We start from the raw sequence: 22,088 nt of genomic DNA, 5'->3' as shown, positions 1-22,088 counted from the left end.
CCAACAATTACTAGCATAGTGACCTGGTTTTTTACAAAAATCACATATAACAGGGATATTTTTCTTCCTTCTATAAGTTTCCCTTTTTTCTCTTTTTTCCCTTCTTTTATGAGTTTTTCTAGTGGGGACATTATAATCTTTTCTTTTATCATATTTTTTAGTTTTTTCTTTTGTAACAGGGATATTTTCAACACCAAATTGGTTACAAAATTGCCCTAATTGTTTTTTCTCATTAAGATTATTTTTCTTAATTTGTCTATCAAGTTTTATCTCATTGCAAAGAGATAATCCTTCTTGGATACAGAATCCTATTAATTTTCCATAAGTAAAATTATCATAATTGATATTAATATTTCCTTGTCTTAATTGGGTTCTTACTCTTTCAGCAAAGAGATAAGGTAACCCATCTATGAATTTAGACTTCCAATGAGCACTATTACTCTCTGGGAGTTTGCTAGAGGAATATATACTGTTGATCCAAACGCGACAGTATCAGAATTTAATTTCTCTGATTAAAATGGATAAAAGAAAAATTGATTTTAGTCAAGGATCCCCTGCTAGACTTAAAATACAGGAGGATTATAAAAAACCCATTTGGAAAGATTTTAGAGATTGGTTTGATACCAGCTTCTCTTTTCAAGAAAAGAAAGATTTTGCTGAAAAATTTTATAAAGAACTGGCTGAAATTAATCTAGAAATTTCGTTTGTTCCTTGGTTTATAAATACTTATGTAAAAAATTACATCTCTACTATTGAAAGAAATTATACTCTTTCCCAAACAGGAGAAATTATTAAATCTAGTTTTCCTCCTCATAAATCTTTTCAAATAGAAGAAGACAATGAAATTAGATATTTTAAAGCTTTTCATAAATTGATTGATAACGAATCCTTTATTAATACCATGGGTTATATTAACGAGATTATTAAACAAAGAAATTTTACAAATCTTTATCTTATAAGGCTGGGAGAAAATATTAATTGTATAACAGGTAAGATTGAAAAAATAACTTCTGAATTAAAAAGTATTAAAGAACACTTTTATATTGAAAAAGAAGTTAAACAGGTTGTTTGTACTCCTAGTATACAACCTCCTCCTATCATAAAAGATTTTAAAATGAGAGCTAAGGATAACATTGAAGAAGTTATAATTAAACAGTTCAATAAGTTTAAGATTAATACTCTCAATAAAGGAATGGAGGAAACTGATAGTGATAGCCAAAATATAGAAGAAATTTATAAACTGGAAAAATTTAAATTTGCTGATAGACCAACCCAAAGGATGTATTATTATAATAGACCAACTCCCCAGGATGTCCTTATTGAAGAACAGGAGTATACTATAAACAATTCTTATAATGGGAAAAATATTTATGAATGGAATATTGATGGTTATAACGATAGACACATTCAAAATATTATCCATAGAATGCTCATGTATAGTACTGTAGCAAAAAACCTTGGTAATACTGATAGCCAAATTGCAAAAATGATAACAGCAGGCTTTACAGGTCAGTTAAAAGGTTGGTGGGATAATTACCTCACCACAGAAAATAGAAATGTTATTCTTACATCGATAAAAACTGAAGACAATAATGTTATAGAAAATTCTGTTTATACTCTTGTCATAAATATTATGGAACACTTTACAGGAAGATGGTCTGATAATAGTGAGACTATTAGAACTCTACTTCAAAATTTAAGATGCAAAACTCTTACTAATTTTAGATGGTACAAAGATACTTTTTTAAGTAGGGTTATGGAACTCCCAGAGAGTAATAGTGCTCATTGGAAGTCTAAATTCATAGATGGGTTACCTTATCTCTTTGCTGAAAGAGTAAGAACCCAATTAAGACAAGGAAATATTAATATCAATTATGATAATTTTACTTATGGAAAATTAATAGGATTCTGTATCCAAGAAGGATTATCTCTTTGCAATGAGATAAAACTTGATAGACAAATTAAGAAAAATAATCTTAATGAGAAAAAACAATTAGGGCAATTTTGTAACCAATTTGGTGTTGAAAATATCCCTGTTACAAAAGAAAAAACTAAAAAATATGATAAAAGAAAAGATTATAATGTCCCCACTAGAAAAACTCATAAAAGAAGGGAAAAAAGAGAAAAAAGGGAAACTTATAGAAGGAAGAAAAATATCCCTGTTATATGTGATTTTTGTAAAAAACCAGGTCACTATGCTAGTAATTGTTGGGTAAAAAATAAGAAAAATATAAGAAGAAAAATTAACAATCTTGAGATAGATAAAGATCTCAAAGATTCTATTATAGAAATTTTAGAACAAAAAGAAGAATTTAGTGATCATAATTCCGATGAGGATATGGCTTGTGAAGAAACAGAAAATAGTTCTGTTTCAGATTCCAGTAATGATTCCTGTAATGATTCTTGTAAATGTGATAATCTTTACGAAATCATAGCCCAGTTTCAGGATGAAGCAGAAAGTAGTAGTATAAATGTTATAACTAATAATGATATAACAGAACTTTTAAAAACAATAAAAGATGAGAAATTAAGACTTGAGATCTTTGATCAATTAAAAAATAAAGGTTTAATTGAGAAAGATAACGATGATTATGAACCTTATACTATGACCTATAATAATTCAGAGCCATATACTATGGCCGAAGTTAAAAGGTTAATGAATCAAAAATACTCTAATAAACCTGTGGTAAAAGATTTAAATTCAGAAATAGATAACCTTAAAAAAGAAATTAAAGAATTAAGAGATAACTTAAGGATCCAAGATTTACGGATCTCAACAATTGAAAAAGGAAAAGAAGTTTCTACTTCAAATAGCAACGACAAAGGGTTATTTCTTTCAAAACTTGAATTTATTACTTCTCAGAAATGGTTTATAAAAATCATCCTTCTTATTGATAATAATTATAAGAAAGAATTAATTGCTCTTGTTGATAGTGGTGCAGATCTTAATTGTATTCAGGAAGGTTTAATACCTACTAGGTACTTTGAAAAAACCTCGCATAATTTATTCTCTGCTAATAATCAAAAAATGGAAATTAGTTATAAACTTCCTAAAGCTTTTATATGTAAAAATAAAGTTTGTATTCCTAATAGCTTTCTTTTAGTTAAGAATATTTCAAACCAAATTATATTAGGAACTCCTTTCCTTAGGAGAATCTTACCTATCAGAGTTGATAACAAAGGCATAATAGGAAATTTCGGTGATATATCTTTAGAGTTTCCTTTCGTCACAGAACCTATTACCAGAGTCCTGAATAATATTAGAGAAAATATTATTAATAAACAAAACCAAATTAATTTTATAAAACAAGAAATTAATTCTATTAATATTGAAGCCCAATTGGAAAATCCGAAGCTTAAAGAAAAAATTAAATTAATAGAAAATAATTTTACTGAACAAATTTGTAATGAACATCCTAATGCTTTTTGGGATAGGAAAAAACATATTGTTAACCTTGATTATGAAGATGATTTTGATGATTCTAGAATCCCTACTAAAGCTAGACCAGGTCAAATGAATAAAGAGTATCTGGATCTTTGTAAAAAAGAAGTCAAAAGTCTTGAAGAAAAGGGTCTCATACAACCCTCTAAATCCCCTTGGTCCTGCACAGCTTTCTATGTTAATAAGCAAGCTGAGCAAGAAAGAGGAGTTCCAAGGTTAGTTATTAACTATAAACCGCTTAATAAGGCTTTGAAATGGTTTAGATATCCGATGCCCAATAAAAAAGATTTATTAGATAGGCTTTTAAACGCTATTATATTTTCAAAATTTGATCTAAAATCTGGATATTGGCAGATTCAGATTAATAAAAGGGATGTTTATAAAACTGCTTTTAATGTTCCTTTTGGACAATTCGAGTGGAAGGTGATGCCTTTTGGTTTAAAAAACGCACCTTCAGAATTCCAAAAAATCATGAATGATATATTCAATCCTTACAGTGATTTTATCATTGTTTATATCGATGATATCTTAGTCTTTTCAAAAGACATCCAAACTCATTTTGAGCATCTCAGAATTTTTAAAAATCTTATCTCAAATAATGGCCTGGTTATATCCAAATCTAAGATGAAATTGTTTCAGATTTGTGTCAGATTTTTAGGTCATAATATTGAGAAAGGAAAGATAATTCCTATTAATAGAAGCATCGAGTTTGCGTCTAAATTTCCTGATGAAATAAGGGATAAGACTCAATTACAAAGATTCCTAGGGAGTATTAATTATATTTCTCCCTATTATAAAAATCTTGCTCAAGATACAGCTATTCTTTATGAAAGACTCAAGAAGGATCCTAAGCCCTGGAATAATAGTCATACAGAAGCTATTAAAAAGATAAAAGAAAAGGTTAAAAATATCCCTTGCCTCTTAATTGCTAATCCTGATTGGGAAAAAATTATAGAAACTGATGCCTCAAATATAGGATATGGAGGTATCCTTAAACAAATTGATCCAAAAAATAAACAAGAATATCTTGTTAGATTTTACTCAGGAAAATGGAATAGTAGTCAAAAGAACTATGCTACGGTTGTTAAAGAAATCCTGGCTATCCTTAAATGCGTTTTAAAGTTTCAAGACGATTTATTTAATAAGAGTTTTGTAATAAAAACAGATTGCCAGGCAGCAAAATTTTTGTTTGATAAAGATTTTAAGCATGATGTTTCTAAGCAAGATGTTTGCTAGGTGGCAAGCTCAACTTGCTCCTTTTGATTTTGAAATTATTTATAAAAAAGGATCGGACAATAATTTACCCGATTTTCTAACCAGAGAATTTATTACTAATGGTTAATCCTTACAGGAATCACTATAAACAGGAGATTAGGAATCTCCAAAATATGATTTTAAATTATAAGATTAGAATGGAGGAACTTGACAGAGAAAGGTATTATATTAGAAGATGGAGACCCTGGGATTCCCTCAGGCCTATCTTGGAAGAAGCTCTTAATCTTAAAAGACTGATAAGAAATTGTGAAGATAAAATTAATATGATTATTCTCATTGGTTTAACCTAAAAACGTTTCATTTTGTAGTTATGCTCCCCAGAGGAAGGGGCCAAAGGAGCCAATTCCCTTCCTTTTATAAAGGAAGAGGAGGAAGAATCCCCATCATTCAGCATGGTAATAAGAAACTCTTTAAAGAGAATATCACAGGTATCGACCAACTGGAAGATAATCCAGAATTATTTCAGAAAGTTCAGGAATATCTGAACTCGAAAAAGGATAATGAGGGAACCTCATCATCTTGGGCTAATAAAGTTCAAGGTTCAACATCTTATGCTGAGGCAATTACTTCATCTGATGACAGAGAAAAGTATATTCCTTCTCCCTTCAAAGATATCATTGTCTTCCTTGAGACTCATGACCTTAGATGGGAAAAGGAGCCTTGGAAGCTTATGCAGCGTTATATGGATACAGCATCATATGCTGCTCCTTCTTATAAAAGAAGAATTTTTTATGAAGAATTCCTGACAAGTATGGGAGCCTGTGAGATCAGGCATTTCAAAACTTTTAGGGAAGCTAAAGTTTATAATTTTAGCAGAATTATTATTAAGCAAATAATAACAGCTGAAGATTGGGGTTTTGGAACCCTAAGAGAAAGAGAATGTCAAGTTAAGAATAATAATGGTGGCAGAGAAGTCATAAACTTCAATTATTGGGATATTAAGGAAGCTTATTATAAAACCTTCTTTTATCAAAATCCTTATCATAAACATTCGTGGTGGATTAAAATCTGCCCAAAAGTTTATGAACAAGGACTGCCAACATGGGTATATGACTGGTGGCAAACCTTTGGAACTTCTGAGAAAATACTTCCAGAAGAGTTTAAGTCCTTATTTTTTAAATGGAAACAAGTTTCTCCTGCATTAATAGAAGCAGAGAATCAAAATAGATTTTTTCATAATATGGAGACTCTTCATTTCTATGCAGAATTTGGTATCCCATGGATCTGGAAATGGGAACCAGAAATTGGTTTTGATCATAATAATGTTCCGTGCCTTAAAAGGAAGTTCTTCACTAGGTTTTGGCCTACAATGATGGAGAAGGACAAGTCAGGAGATATTCAAGGTCTCCAGACTCTTCAATTAATAAAAGAGAAAGTTTCTTTTTATAAAGAACAAAAGAGAGTTAATAAATCTCTGAAAAAAGACATTTCTCCTTTTGAAGAATTCTTGAGAAAGAATATTTCAAAAATGAATGAGAAGGAACTTATAGCAAATTATATGGCTAGTATTGGAAAAGACATTGATCATATGGATGAAGATGAAAACGAAGAAGAAAACGAAGAAGGAGACACAGATATTAATTCTCCAGAATTCTCTCCGGATAATAATGAGCACAAAAACTTTAGGGATGCTCAGGATCCATTCGAAGAAGAAGAAGGCTTCTCAACAGAAGATAATTTTGCGAACTTCATCAAAATGATAGAAAAAACGCCAGATAAGGCAAAGGAGAGCCAACAAAGTGGAAAGATGAAAGAATAAAGGGTGCATTCGCTTTCGCCAGCATTCACCTTCGTCAGCCCTTACGTCAGCTGAAAAATCATAAATTTCAAATCCGGATTTGAAATCCGACTTTGTTGTCTTTAAATAAGGTCTTGTGATAGGAAAAGATCAGAATCTCAGGTGTTGAGATAAGAACCCTCTCTCTCTCTCTCTTGTAACCCTCCATCCTTACTCCTATTGTAAATTATCCCTCGGGAAAGGTTTTTCAATATATATTTTGTAAGTTTCCTTTACTACTCTGTTTTATAAGTATTTATTTATGATTGGCTAAGTTTGTAAGTATTGGATAAACTAGGAGATAAGATACTAAGGAATTAATTATGGAAATATAATTTTAATATCGAAAGGAAAATATACCCAGGTTTGATTAATTATTGATTGTTATGGCTATTTCCTTGGGTCTGGATTCGCCCTTTGTTGCCAATGTTTAGGCGTTTTCTTGGGCTTGCCTCCATTGACATAGGATGTCTGGCCATTCTTAATCAATAAGAAATCAGTAAAATTCCTTTTGGTATATTTCTCCTTCCCTTATTAGGATGATAATTCTATAATTATGGCATCCCCCTCTTACGATCCTCAAGGTTTGTGAAACCTTGAAAGATGGTATCAGAGCCATGTGATTTCTTGGTATCTTATTAACTAGATTGTCCAATACTTATTTTATCCATGTCCTTTACGGCCGATAATATTGTGAAAAACAGAATTGAGGAAGAATATGAGGTTCCTCAAGACATTGAATTATTAAATAAGTGGACAATTCCTAGGATTAATCCTAGAACTGTTTATAGATACGGGTTTTTTGATAATATCAAATTAACCCAGGTTGTCCAAACCACAGAGGAAACCATATCTCTAAATAAAGAGGATATGGAAATAAAACTTTTAAATAGTAAGAGTCTTGAAATTTATAAGAAAACTCATAAATTTTTACATATAGGTTTAGTTCAAATTGCCTTTAAACCTTTAACTTTAGAAGGTTTACCAGAAAGTTTTATAGCAGCCCTGAGAGATGCTAGAAATCTTGATTATAATTCTTCATTAATGGGTATTATACAGTCAAGTTTAGCTCATGGTCCTGTATACTTTAATGTTTATCCTAATCTACAACTTTCATTATCAGATATTAATATATATGAGGCTTTAACATTAAATGTTAAAACTCATGGCTATAATTATACTTCAGGATCTGAGGTTATATGTGTCTGTAGCAGAATATATTATAAACCTCTACATACTTTAAACCCAAGATGTAGAATCAAGGATAAATCCATAAATGAAACTGTTTTAATAGAAACTAATTTTAAAAAATCTGAGATCACTACTAGAAGATCTATTAAATGGGAAGAAATTGAATTTCCTAAAAGCTGGATCATAGAGAACGCTGTCCCACGAGTTCCTCGGACTCAAAACAGGCCTTTAAGTATTACGCAAACGCCTGATGGGCAAGTTCAAATCGAATTTGAAAATCACAGAAGATCTAGTGACAGCTTATGCTCTAGATCTGATAAAGAAAATTATTTTTATATAGCCCCTAATTATAAGGTTGAATATCCCGAGTCCTCTAGAGCCTCCACCTCCAGAATAAGAGAGACAGGAGTTAGGGAAGATAAAGTTGAAGGAATTAAAATAAAAGAAGATAATATTGCTAGAGGAATATATACTGTTGATCCAAACGCGACAGTATATCAATTCAATAACATCTCAATTTTATAATAATAAAATTTCAAAATTTTTAATAGTTGAAAAAATGTCTAAACATTGCACACACAACAACATATATCAGGCAGGAGGCGAAAGGAACTCCAAATTCTTCCACGGGTGGGTGCGACAGAAGCGGGTGAAGTCCCGGATTCACGCCATTCAGGCAGGAGGACAGACTCTCACGTCGGAGGAGGACATCAGACAGTCGGCGGTTGACTACTTCCAGCGGCTTCTCACGTCAGACGTTGAGCACTTGGAGCAGCCGGACCTTGATCTCTTGCGCGGTCTCCCAGAGTCCGTGGACCGCGAGGGCCTCTGTGCAGTCCCCGACTATGATGAGGTGAGGGGGGCGGTCTTTGGCATCAGTGGGGACAGCGCCTCGGGACCGGATGGCTTCTCGTCTCTTTTCTTCCAGCACTGTTGGGACATCGTTGGAGCAGAGGTGGTGGCAGCAGTGGCGGACTTCTTCTTAGGTGCTCCCATGCCCCGCAGCTTCACATCTACGACCATCATTCTCTTGCCGAAGAAGGCAAGCCCGGCGACCTGGGCAGAGTACAGGCCGATTAGCCTTTGCAACGTGACCAACAAGATCATCTCCAAGATCTTGACATCGCGTTTGGCGCCGCTGCTTCCTCAGGTTGTGGCGCCGAACCAGAGCGGTTTTGTAAAGGGTCGCTTGCTTAGTGATAATGTGCTCTTGGCTCAGGAACTGATTCACGATATCGGCAGGTCGCTCATTCGGAAGGCAAAATCGCCGAATCTGGCCCTCAAGCTAGATATGGCTAAGGCCTATGATCGAGTGCAGTGGCCTTTCCTCCTCCTGGTGCTTGAGAGGATGGGATTCCCGCCGGGGTGGGTGAGTATGGTCGAGCGATGCATCTCCTCATGCTGGTTCTCAGTGCTTGTGAACGGGGCTCAGGCAGGTTTCTTCCAGTCTACGAGGGGACTTCGCCAGGGAGATCCGTTATCGCCGTCGCTGTTCGTGCTTGCTGCAGATTATCTTTCGAGGAGCTTGAATAGGCTCGTGGACACACATCCTGATATGAAGTATAGATGTGCTAGGCGCGCGCCGGCCATATCCCATCTGTCTTATGCCGATGACGTTGTCATTTTTGTCAGGGCGCACAGACAGTCCGTGGAGAGGCTGGTTCATTGTCTCGAGCACTATTCTGCCGTGTCGGGCCAGATGGTGAACAGGGGAAAGAGTCATTTCTACCTCTTTGAGAAGTTCGACGCTTGGGCGGCTGAGGTGGCAGAGGCGAGTGGATTCCAGCAGGGATTCCTCCCTTTCACTTACCTTGGTGTCCCTATCTATAAGGGGGGGCTGAAGGCCGAGTACCTTTTAGATATCCGACAGAAGATGGTGGACCGGATTCACAGCTGGTCTCACAGACATCTTTCTCTTGGAGGGCGCCTCGCTCTGATCAAGAGCACCCTTGTCACCATCCCTCTTCACATCTTCCAGGTCCTGAAGCCGTATGTGTATTGGATGAGGGAGTTGGAGCAGATCTTGGCCCGGTTCTTTTGGGGCATGGTTGGGGAGCAGAGGAAGATTCACTGGGTTAGCTGGAAGAAGAAGATTTGCCTGACGTTGGATGAGGGAGGCCTCGGCATCCGTCGTTTCTGGGAGGTCGTCAAAGCTTTCAGCGTCAAGCTCTGGTGGAGATTTCTCGCGCAAGATTCACTTTGGGCGCAGTTCACGATGCGCAAGTATTGTTACCATGCGGGTCGTGCTTTCATTGCTCCTTACTCTGTGCATGATAGTCCTATTTGGCATCGTCTCACGGACATTAGGGGTCAGGTTCATGGTCTCATTAGGTGGTCCCTTGGTGAAGGGCGGATTAGTTTCTGGGATGACGTGTGGGTCGGGGATCGCCCCCTTAGGACCTATTGTCCGCCCGGGACTGATCTTCCTGCCGCTGAGGTTTCTAGGTTCTGGCATGATCATACTTGGCATGTTGATAAACTGCATGATTACTTGGCTTTGTATGGTGTGCCTTTGTATGTGTTGGATCTTATCAGGGCTGTACCGATTGAGGTGGGCAGGCGGGATGTGATGCGATGGAGCCTCACTGGCGATGGCGAGTTCTCGATGGCCTCAGCTTGGGAGCTCATCCGGACACGGTCCCCTAGACATTTCGGACTTCGCATGGTTTGGAATGCTGGGCTGACCCCTACCATCTCTGTCTTCATCTGGCGCCTCCTCCTCCAGAGGCTCCCTGTTGAGTGTTACGTTCAGACCCGTGGTATCTCTCTCGCATCCAAGTGTCTCTGTTGTGTCTCTTCTTTTTCAGTCGAGTCGTTTCAGCATTTGTTTGTGTCGAGTCCTCTGGCGAGATCGGTTTGGGATTACTTCGATGGCTGGTTCCCTTACCTCAGCACACACATTCACACGTGCACTGATATTGCACTTAGACTAGGATTCTGGTGGAGGTCCTCTCACAGGGCCACCGCCTTGCACATTAGTTTCATTATTCCCTGTTTGGTGTACTGGTTTATCTGGACGGAGAGGAATAGCTGCAAGCATCGCGGCATTTCTTTTCGTTCTTCACATGTTATTTGGCAGGTTGTTCGGCACCTGCGGATCTTGGTGGCGGCGGGTGTGCTAGTCCCCCTACATTGGCGCGGTTGCCCCCGGCCGTTGACTTCATGCCTTTGGCTCCTCCTCGCCGGCGAGTTCTACGGTCCCTGCAAGTGCTTTGGCATCCACCCGACGATCCTTGGGTGAAGCTGAACACCGACGGGGCCTTTATCACCTCGACGGGACAGGCAGGCGGTGGGGGAGTGGTTCGGGGCTCAGACGGTTCTCTCTTGGGGGCCTTTTGTACGCCTCTCGTAGCTGGGTCGGCCTTCGAGGCGGAGCTTTTAGCTCTTCTTCATGGGTTGACACTGGCTATGCAGTTCTCCTCGCAGGTTTGGGTCGAGATGGATGCGGCAGCAGTGGTTGCGGTGTTCACTTCAGGACGCGGAGGAGCGGCGGATGTGAGACACCACATGGCTCGCATTCGCACTTTGATCTCACAGCTGCAGGTCATGTTCTCTCACATCTATCGAGAGGGCAACCGAGCAGCCGATTTTTTGGCAGGTAGGGGGGTCCAGACCCCTGCCATCACCTTCTTTGATGCAGATTCAGCGCCTCGGTATTTGAAGTCGCTCGTGAGGATGGACCAGTTGGGCTATCCGAACTTCAGATTCAGATATCGAGATGGATGACTACTTCACATGGTTCGTGGTTTTGATTTATGGTTTTTTGTTTTCCTTGGGATTTTGCCAACTTTTGGCCATCATCCTTGTTTTTATTTTGATGTATTGCTTTGTTATGTTTGTTTTCTCGTTAGTTAGATGGTTAGTACCCGGTCTGTGGGGATACCATAATAGCTTTGTTAGCTCTTGTGATTTGTATCTCTCGTGCGGACCGAGTCACTTTTGGGCTTGGTTGATGTATGTTCTTTTGGTGTTTTTGATATAGACAGGTTGGGGGTCCGCCTTAACCCCTCGCCGTGATGGTGTTTGAGAAAAAAAAAAAAAAAAAAAAAACAACATATATCACACCCGCGCATATATATGCACGCGCACACACACCAGCACACATATACACACGCCACCACACACACATAATATGGGCACACATATACACACACACCAAACATATACACGCACACACTCATTTTTGAATATATGCAAAGTATTTGGTAAAAAAATATATATAAAACATATTTTTTAGTAGAATGAACATAATTATTCATATTTCATTTCATTTTAATCCTATATTATTCATAGTCATCAAGCATATGAATGAAATCAATTAAAAAATAATAGTTCCAACCCTTTAATAACCCAATATGTTTGTATATACAATTTTGTTAGTTTATCGCTACTTTTTTCTATTATAGTTTATGACAACAACATTCTAGTAACAAAATCATCGCTTGATGTATAACGCATTTAATGTGGATTGATTGAAAATCATGTTGTTTACTTATAAGAGACACAAATAACATTTTGACACTGACAATCACGTCGAGAAGCATGAATCGTAAAGAAGAAAGATTTCTTCATTTCTTGCACCTTCTATATTATTTTGAAATTTTGTCGTGATTATTGATTCTTGTGGGGGTAGGTAAGGTTCTACAGATGAAAAAAATAAATAACAAGTTGCATTTCTCTCTTTTATTCCCAAATCCAAGTTTTTTAATTTAATTTGTGGTAATGGCGAGGAGGTATTTGTAAATTGTAATACCAGAAAACTGACTAACGACGTTATCATATTTCCCTATTTCACCTAACTTGATTCCAATAGATTTTCTTTTCATTCATATTATTGTTGAACAAATTGGAGTTGACAATCGATATATTGGCCAAATTTGTACTATATCATACTAGAATCATCCATCATTAAAATGGATACTTTCATCGATCTAGAATTGATTATTATTTGCTCAATATACATATATGCCTTTAGATCTCTACCTAATAATTGGCATTGAAGTGTTAGCTAGTATTTATTGATTTAAAAAGGGATAGGACATTAGAAAGTATAAAAAGGTTTAAAAGAATGGAGATATTATATGTTATTCACCTCACCAAGGTAGATATATACATGAAAAAAAACATTAAAAATTTAGTGTAATTTCATGCATAAGATAATAACCGGACATCAAATTTGGTTGCTCTAGACAACCAGCATTTAAAGACTCTTACTAGTAATTTAATTTCGATTGGTTAATCATTATTGATTCATCCATGCTCGTGATCTAGGTCACTGATAATTAAATATTAAGGCCATCCATAACCAATGAGAAAGAGGGATTAGTCGGTGTACCGTGTAATATCGTATACTGTATGGAAAAATGATAGGTGTAAAAATCATATTTATCTTATCAAAATTTTGGTAAATCACAATTGGGTACTCAACCAATTTTACCGTACCATTTTTAAGGTATGTTAGTACCGAAATTTGGTATGCCGAAATATTACGGAACACCAAATTTCGGTAGGATCTATCGCAAACTGTTATATAATATTATACTTATTATATATATATAGGGGTGTGTTAGAATGATAACTCATATTTAGGGTGACATCCTAATAACCTATCATTTTAAGGATGAAATATATCATTTTTGCTAAAATATTATTTTATACAAGCAGAATATCATTTATATTGATATCATTTTTATACATACAGAATATCATTTTATAGAACATAATCATTCTATACAAATAGAATATCATTTTATTAATTACAAGTATCATTTTATACATGTTGAAATAATATCATTTTATTGAGTATAAACATCATTTTTAGCAAAAATAATTTAGTCCATAAAATGATAGTACTATGTTATTAGGTTATCAGCATAAATATGGATTATCATATGATCACAATGGTGCATTATGGTCAATAAGTGAAATCTTGTCAAAAATCAAAACAAATCTCAGCCATTGGATCCTTAGATTGGATGGTTGTGATAATAATATCCGAGCTACATTATTACACTAAAAGCGTTACATTATTAGGTAAAGTATCATATCATACTTAGTATTTTTTCGGTACGATAAGTTTGATATATCAATATTTCAGTAATTTCCCTGACCCCTAATCACCAATACCTGAATTTTCATGAAATAACTTTATTAGGATGACATTCAAAATATGTGGTGTTCATTGTAATGCTATTCCCTATGGGTCAAGATTTATTTCAAGTACCACTAACATAAAAGTGTGCATATTAATTCTGCTTCGTATTAAGAAAAAGTTATGATTTCAATTTTAATGCATCATCCAATATTCTCTTCTTCATAGCGAATTTCCGAATAATTTTCCATTTTCTGTTTATTTCATTTTACCTACAGGGGCTTCTCGCATTTTATTTTGGCATATTTAGAGATGGGCCTAACAATTTCACCATTTGGGCTTTTTTATGTCACAATATAGGCCCAAATTCTATGACCAATAAGACAAATAATTTCACACTCTCCACCCAACAGCGACTGAGAAACCAAATTAATCGGAAAAAAACACAGCGACTGAGAAAAGAGTGATGGCGTGGTGCGCCGCCGCGAGGAGCTTCCACATGCCGGCGATTGATGTCGGCTCTCTACGCTCTCGGGTGCCCTTAGCCGCCGGAATCGGCTGTGTTTCCTGGCTGCCGCTAACTTCCGTCGCTCCGGCCCCTCGCCGCCTTTCGCCTCCTTAGGCATCTCCACTGATGCTAATCCAGGTGAGAGGCATTCTCATTTTAATCTTATCTTTTGTTGTTTCTACGACGGGGTGCTTTTTGTTTGTTTGTTCTGCTTCACTGCTTTTCCGAATTGTACCTTGTGCACAACGGATTGTACCTTCTGTTGTGAACTTCTGAAATTGGGGAAGCTTTAGTTAGGTTTTTCGCCATTTTATATGAATTTCGATTTTAATTGACGATTTTAATGTGCTTTTGAAACTAGTTTTGAAGGAAGCTGTTCGGACAGAAAAAGCTCCGGCGGCATTGGGGCCGTATAGTCAAGCCATCAAAGCAAATAATATGCTTTTCATGTCTGGGGTTCTTGGACTTGATCCTGAGGTTTGTAATCGGATACATACATAGATATATAGAAATGAGTGTTTAAACTTTACCTAGTATATGAATTAGTAACCAGTGTGCTCTATTGATTGATCATTGTAATGTGTAAAAATTAATGTTCTAAAAGAAACATTATTGTATATAGCAGATCCCAAACAGTGTTTTTAAGTCGGTGAATCGAACCGCGTCGCCATAGGACCGATATATCGACTCAGTCGATATATCGGTCGACTTAGTCGATATATCGATAGTAAGTCGGGCGACTCACCAGACAAGTCGTCCAGGTCCCTCAAGACCGATATATATCGATATATCGGGCGACTTGCCCTTTTACACATGTAAAATATGCAATATATACTTCAAATTACAACAGGAAAAAACACAGCATCATATTGTTCAATGATTTAGTCATGTTCAACGATTTGCATGATAACAACTAACAAGCAATTGAAGTTGCTCTAAAAAATAACAATAGAGAACAGATGCAGCGCTTGAGGAACTCAAATAATAGACGAGAGAGGAGAGACATAAGAGAGGAAGAGGAACTGGAGCATTACCGGAACTAGAGTTCATCCTGAATGAGGAGAGGCGGCGGATGAGGCAGGCCGGAGGCGTGTCCAGGAGAGGCGGCGGCGTTCTTCAGTTTCTGGAGGTGGAGGGAGCGTCGGCGGCGGCTGCAGTTCTGGAGGAGGAGGACGTGGGGAGGGGGTGTGGGGGATGTATAAAGAAACCCTAATGGGCTGAATAGACACCTACCTGTCCGCCTGGCCCAAACTGGAGTGAAGCCCATTAAGTCGTCCTCGACTCGATCAGGCGACTAATCGGTCGAGTCGCGCGATATATCGGACGACTCGAATGTTAGTCGCCTAAGTCGCATCTGGGTGTGTATCGACCCTTGGCCTACCGATACAGGCGATATATCGCGATATATCGGACGACTTACAAACATTGATCCCAAATCACAATTCTATATATATATGTTAATATGTATATGTTGGAAAAGTTCTATTTGAAATGAAGTCCGTAAATATGTGTCAAGGTGGTTACAAGGAATTTTCGTTGTTTAATTTGCAGACTGGAAAGTTTGTCTCGGATAGCGTAGAAGATCAAACTGAGCAGGTATGCTGTTACATATGAACCTTTGTGCACCACGTACGGATTTTTAAGATTCTGTTTTCAAACAAAATGTATACTTTGTGGAGGCCTAAAAACATGAATTCATTTGTGGCTAGATCACTCACTAGTTGGGCTATCTGATGAATGTAAGATTTGCCACTATAAATCGTTTAGGCATAATGAGAACAATTTAGTTCAATTCAATTGAAGTTTATATGTATAAACAATGTGTATATCAAGTTTCCTTGAGTCAACCTTCATAATTATGCTATGATCCAATTCAATTTGTCAATCTAAAGGTATATTCATGGATCAATGTTCAGCACAGCATAGCCTGGAGTGCCACATTTGAAAATTAAGCATCGTTTGTATAACTTTGTACTTGAGAAAAGATAATTCTTCATTAACAAGCCGGCCTATGTAATATGTATCTTAAGAGACTCTAAGAGGCTAATATGATGTGAGATCTTAGGGAAGAAGTAACTCTGTTATTCTATCCTCTTTGTTCCTAATTATTCACTTGGATGCGACGCCTTTCAAAGAACAAATTACTTATCATGTATACTTGCAGATGGTTTATATAATATTTATGATGTTCTTTTCGGTGATTGAGGCTTGCTGATAATATTTGAGCTAATGTGCTATACTAGGTTCTTAAGAATATGGGTGAGATACTTAAGGCAAGTGGTGCAAGCTATGCCTCAGTTGTCAAGACAACAATCATGTGGGTACTTCTGTTTCAACTTTCATTCGGGAAAAACCATCCCATTTTTCTTTCTCATACAAACTATGACCAACCTTCTTTTCTCTTTTTTTTTGTAATTCCAGTTAACATTATGTCTCTTGCTTGTCTAGGTTGGCTGATCTGAAAGACTTCAAGAAAGTCAATGAAATTTATGCTAAATGTGAGTTTTGTTAATGAAGTCAACTCAGTAGTTTATATTTGTGATGTTTATTCATACTTTGCTATCCAGAATTCCGTTTCTCATGTTCTTGAATCTTTGTATATAATTCTTTCTTCTCTTGGAAATTTTATATTAGTTGTGTAACCATCTTATATTATAGAACATGTAATAGTTGTCTATGTTTTTATTGTGGAAGTTAGCCTGTGTATTACTAATGATTTATACTGCTGCAGACTTTCCAGCACCAGCTCCAGCCCGTTCAACATACCAGGTTGCCGCCTTACCATTGGATGCGAAAATCGAGATCGAGTGCATTGCCACATTGCAATAAGCTGGAATAGCCATCTAGTTCTGCATTATAATCATTCTCCAGGAATTCTAAAAATTTAATTTGGAGAATTCTGTGTGTAATCCCTGCGGTCAATTCATGATTGCTTCTGTATGCTTCTATTTTCAGCACCAAAAAGTAGCTGCTGAGAAAAAAAAAGAGTAATTCGAAACACAGAAAAATTAGACTTAATTTCTTAAGAATTTCAATTTGTTGCAAATTTGCCTCTTGTATTTATTCAACATACAAACTTCATACCTGCAAAATTCATGATCCAATTATTCACCTTGTTCATTGACAAAATTAACTGTAAGAGAGGACAACCCAAAGAAGACCCACCATCTATTTTGAATTGTGATTTGTGACATTAAATAGATTTTTTAAGTCTCAACCTCAAACTCGTATACAAAAGAATAAATTTGCAACAAATCGAAAGATTGGGACATTATTGAATGATTTAAAATTTTGAAAATGAGATCACAGTTATCTCAGTAGTACATGATGTTATTTCCCTCTTCCTCCATATCCCATGGTTCTAATAACAAGAGAGCAGTTTTTGGACATGAAAAAGATTACATTCCAATAGTAGTAGACAACACAACAAGGCTTGGGAAAAGAAGCAACTAACTGAGCAGAGCAGAGCAGACTGTCCGAAGCCAAATTACAGATACAATGTTTCCCTCCCTCTATATCAATAAAATTCAACATATTACATCATAACTTATAAATACTGCCATTTGCTTAGGCTGCTCATCCGCAAAATTGCTATCTCCTAACACAGAATACCTCATAATAATCCATACCTTAGCTTTGCGAATGCCGACTACCAAGATCCATTTAACGCATGATCCAAGGCCCTGGCGGCGATGCCCATGGTCGAGCTGGCAAAAGACAAGGTAACTAGCCTCACCATTTATAGGAGTTTCAAATCTTGTGCTTCAAAACCTGGCGCAGCTGGACCTTTTGGCTCTCCATTCTCGCCTCAAGCAGTCTCGCCTTCAAACTATTCCTCTGCCCGGTGCGTGGCCATTCAATGCACCCTTTCATAGCACGATTCCCGTGTGGGTTTCCTGAGTCGGGGGAGCTCCACTGCCCCGATAAATCTTGGGGGCTAAGGCAAGCTTTTGCTGAGCCGTGATCAGGTGACATGATACCTGCATTAGAAAGCCTACCATTCGAGAGCCTTCCATCAACTGATATGATCTTGTAATTGTCACCGTTGCTCGGGCACGACCTCCATAATTTAGATATTGAAGAGACCCTCTTCAACTGCCTCAGTCTTGCTGAGTCCACTTCACTGATTTCCATTATTGGCGTCTCCTGCCCTCCATCTTTGTCCCATTCCATCCCATTCATTGAGACGTTGCTGGCCCGGAAATTCTTGTTGACAGAAGGGTCACTTCCGTCTGGTGAGTAACTTGAGCCCCGATCCTCAGGGTGGCTCACGGTTTCCCACTCGCTCGCATCCTCTTCTAGCTCGCCACTCTGGTTCATATATACATTGGACTTCCTGTGAGCGCCGTCTTTGTTGAGCATCTTTATTTCAGGACTCACTGTGCGCATCTTAGAGGCATGGCTCGCAGGGGTGTAGCCAACGCTTGGCTCAACCTCTCTCTCATTGGATTCACCGAAATTGACATCTTCAAATACAGAGAAAATGTCGCCAGAGTTCGGGGGCTCGTACGTTAAATCACGAACGTCTTGTATGTTAAGAGAGGCGGCTGCCTGCCGTAAAAAATCTGCTTTCTTCATCTCCTGCGAATCTGATCTAGAGTTCAGGAACGGCTCAAGATCCGCTATAAGCTTGTTCATCTGGGAGTACTTCTCTTCGAGCATCACCTTGGCATCGACCAATTTCATTTGAACTCGTTCCTCACGCCAAACCTCGGCCATTTGCAACATCTTCCTCTCTTCATCCACTTCCTCCCGAAGTTTCATCGACTCTCTCTTTAATGCTTCCACTTCAGCCTTGTCTTCTCCAATCTCTTTAGCTAGCTCATCGCAAACCTCCTCTATCAGTACTCTGGCCTTCCTTTCCTTCTCATATTCATGCAGGTAACGCTTGGCCGATAGCTTGGCATCAGCTAACTCGTTGACCAGCTTAGAATTGACGATCTCCAGCCTTTGCCGGTTCTTCTTTTCCCTGGTAACATCAGCTTTCATGTCATCGATAATAGCACGAACTTTTTCGTGTTCTCTGCTCCGCCATGCAGCTCTTTCCTCACTGAGTTTACGCAAGAATTGTTCTAGTTTCTTCTTTGAAGATCTGCGATCAGTTTCAAGCTCATTGATTCTTGCTCTAGCCTGCTCCAGCTCTTCCTTGAGGGCAGATATTACTTTAGCAGAACTTGCTCGGTGCTCGTCGCTAGGCTTTGTTTGGCCGAATATATTCTTCACTTCCTCCGATGCTTTCCAACCATCAGGATCCCACTTTGTCGCACCCTCCATCGCATAATTCGGAAATTGAAAAGAAGGTTCAAACTGCAGGGTGTAAAGAGGGTTTTCAATTTTAGAATAAAATGTATTCAAAGTCTGCAAGAAGAAAGAAGCCACATTGGAATCCACTCAATCGAAGAAGGAAAAAGAATACAAGCGAGTTAACAAATAACTCAATCTTCAAGACATAGAGTTTCTAATACGATATATGCATGTAATAGATTCTGCACGCTGTCTGCGATTTAGCAGAGCTTAATTCGACACTCAAACCAAATAGTAGAAACGAAAACGATAACCCAAAAATAAACAGCAATAAAAAGGTAAACCTTGTAGAGAAGGCCATGCTTTGGACCAGAGACAGACTGTGGAGAGTCGGGATCCTCAGCAAGAGAACGATGCACTCTGTCAGCGTGATGACAATGGATAGAGGCTCCGAAATGGCCACCTCCAGACTGCAAGTAATAAGCAAATTCAATCCCTTGAAATGCAAAAACTAGCAATAGCCCTAATCAATACATAACAGCATAAGATCTTAAACCCCATAACCATCAAAGCAGCAATCTTTAAAGATGAAATAAAAGGATAACAAAGCTGGTTCAAGAGCTCTAGTATCACAATCATTCACTAAGAATTAAAAATCAGACCAGTAAATCCAACTGCCAACCAATACTAAATGAGAAAAAAAAACACACACAAATTTCTTAATTACCCTCAAATGTGCCCTCTCTCTTCCATCTAATTTGGAGCTCATTCCCACCAATCCATCAATCAAATCACAAACACACAATTTATGTCAAGATTTATGAAAACTGACAGCCTCAATTTTCACATAATGCAGAAATCAAAACCTAATTAGAGAAATATTGATGATTTATAAGAATGGAAAACAACCTGAAGCCCTACATTATCCTGCAGCTCCGCCAGCCGCCACAAGCTGGCGGCGAGCTTCCTAGAGGAAACCCCAGCCCTATTCCTCCGGCGGCCGTTCCGGGAGGCTTCCCCGGCCTTCTCCTCCTCCTCCTCCGCAGCTACATTATTCTCATCGAACTTCCACCTAAGCAAAGGGGTCTCGGGTCGGCTGCTCCGCTTCGCAGTCGGAGCTCCGGATTCCCTCCTCAAACGGACTCCTGAGTGGGCCTTGCGGCGCGGCTGCTTGCGCGGATGGAACCTGGGCTTCTCGGGAAGATCTGAAGGGTTTCGAGCGGGTTGGATTTGGTGGCTGGCACCTGTCTCTATCGTTACCTTCATCTTCTAATTTCCCCCATTTTACAGAAAATCGTTGAAATGGAGCTCCTTTTGCAGGTAGAAGCTCGAAATGATGGATCTTAGAGCTTGTGATTTTTGGTGGTGGGAGAGGGAGAGGGAGAGGGAGAGGGAGAGGGAGACGGAGCAGATATGTTGGATTACTGCACATCAAATGTTGGATTGCATTTGCGAATTGGCCTTCACGACGTCGTATAGCTTCCATTTATTTTTTCGAATTATGAAATTGAAAATTACTACTACTGCGACTGACTGATATTTGGATTATTATATAATGTGTTTTGATTATTTATTTATTTATTTATACTATTTGCTTCTGGGTTTTGAATATTTTTGCTAGCTAAAGTTATTGATATAGTTATAGTCCTTTTTCTACTGTTTTTATTGAATTTTTTAAGTGAAACTTCAATATTGAATCATTATGTCTGGACCAGACTGAATTATTACTTCGTTTGAAATGAATTTCTTCACAAGATCAATAGTTTTATGGCGTTTTTTGGTGACAAAAGAAATTGGAAGCAAAAATTATGATTTAATTTAGAATCTGTGTTAATTATTTCTGACTAAATGGAAAAAATAAAGAAAATATGTCAAGCATGTGGGTCGGCCATTAACGGCCAAATTGAATTACTATATTATTCGTATTTGCAGAATTGGAATCCAATGTAATGTATAATGATTATATACATATATTGTATTCGTGTACCAAATAGTAATTTTGATGTCATTTTATTTCCAAACAAATTGATAACCATTTAATTTGTTACTACGCCGCAGACCAATCATGGAGATGGGTGTCTCCTACTATTATTTTAATTTCGCTTTCAATACAGTGATGATTCGGTAAATCTCTAAACCATGATTTTCCCTCGTCTTTTAGTACGTATTAGATTAATTACTTATATTTTAGGACTAATTTCAAAAACAGTTTGATTTTTGTAGTCAAAATACTTTATGAACTTCATTACATTACATACATCGTACCATTAGTAATACACAAATTTTCATTCGGTGCATAAGTATCACACCACGTCATTTTTCCAATCATAAAAAATTCTTAACCTGTATAAATTAAAATAATTTATTGTATATATTTCAAAAGTTAAAATTAAAATAAATTCATGAATATTCACTCATTATCTAATACTCCAGTTGATTTCAACCCACGTTACCGGTGAGCGAATCGGCAAAGCTACTAGTATATAGTTCAATCGATCAGACTAGTTAAATACCATTGGTCGAACCATTTTACTGTTATAAATATATATATATAATTAAT

The 22,088-nt window shown here is 37.4% G+C and overlaps 2 protein-coding genes and 1 pseudogene across 3 annotated transcripts in view; 1 reads left to right on the top strand and 2 right to left on the bottom strand.

Moving 5' to 3' along the window:
- LOC121783379 overlaps nt 1–15,877 on the bottom strand; it is a 447,925-nt gene extending 432,048 nt beyond the window's left edge. Inside the window, exon 1 of the mRNA XM_042181435.1 lies at nt 15,319–15,877. The gene's annotated coding sequence lies outside the window, so the exon portion shown is untranslated. The remainder of the gene's footprint in view (nt 1–15,318) is intronic.
- On the top strand, nt 14,201–17,330 carry LOC121783386 (annotated as a pseudogene).
- Nucleotides 17,331–17,563: 233 nt separating this feature from the next.
- LOC121783361 lies at nt 17,564–20,984 on the bottom strand. Of its 2 annotated transcripts, none has more exons than XM_042181409.1 (3): nt 20,438–20,984; nt 19,873–19,998; nt 17,564–19,591 (listed from the first exon to the last, which is right to left on the bottom strand). In XM_042181409.1, exons 1-3 carry the CDS (start codon nt 20,792–20,794, stop codon nt 18,035–18,037), a joined length of 2,040 nt encoding a protein of 679 aa, XP_042037343.1. In that variant the 5' UTR covers nt 20,795–20,984; the 3' UTR covers nt 17,564–18,034. The 2 variants fall into 2 exon arrangements, with proteins under 2 accessions (XP_042037343.1, XP_042037344.1); XM_042181410.1 differs by having other exon boundaries at nt 20,450–20,984.
- Between the last annotated feature and the right edge of the window lie 1,104 nt (nt 20,985–22,088).

The sequence above is a fragment of the Salvia splendens genome, chromosome 21 (assembly GCF_004379255.2).
Source record: "Salvia splendens isolate huo1 chromosome 21, SspV2, whole genome shotgun sequence".
NCBI lineage: Eukaryota > Viridiplantae > Streptophyta > Magnoliopsida > Lamiales > Lamiaceae > Salvia > Salvia splendens.
This window is presented reverse-complemented; position numbering and strand designations above follow the sequence as displayed.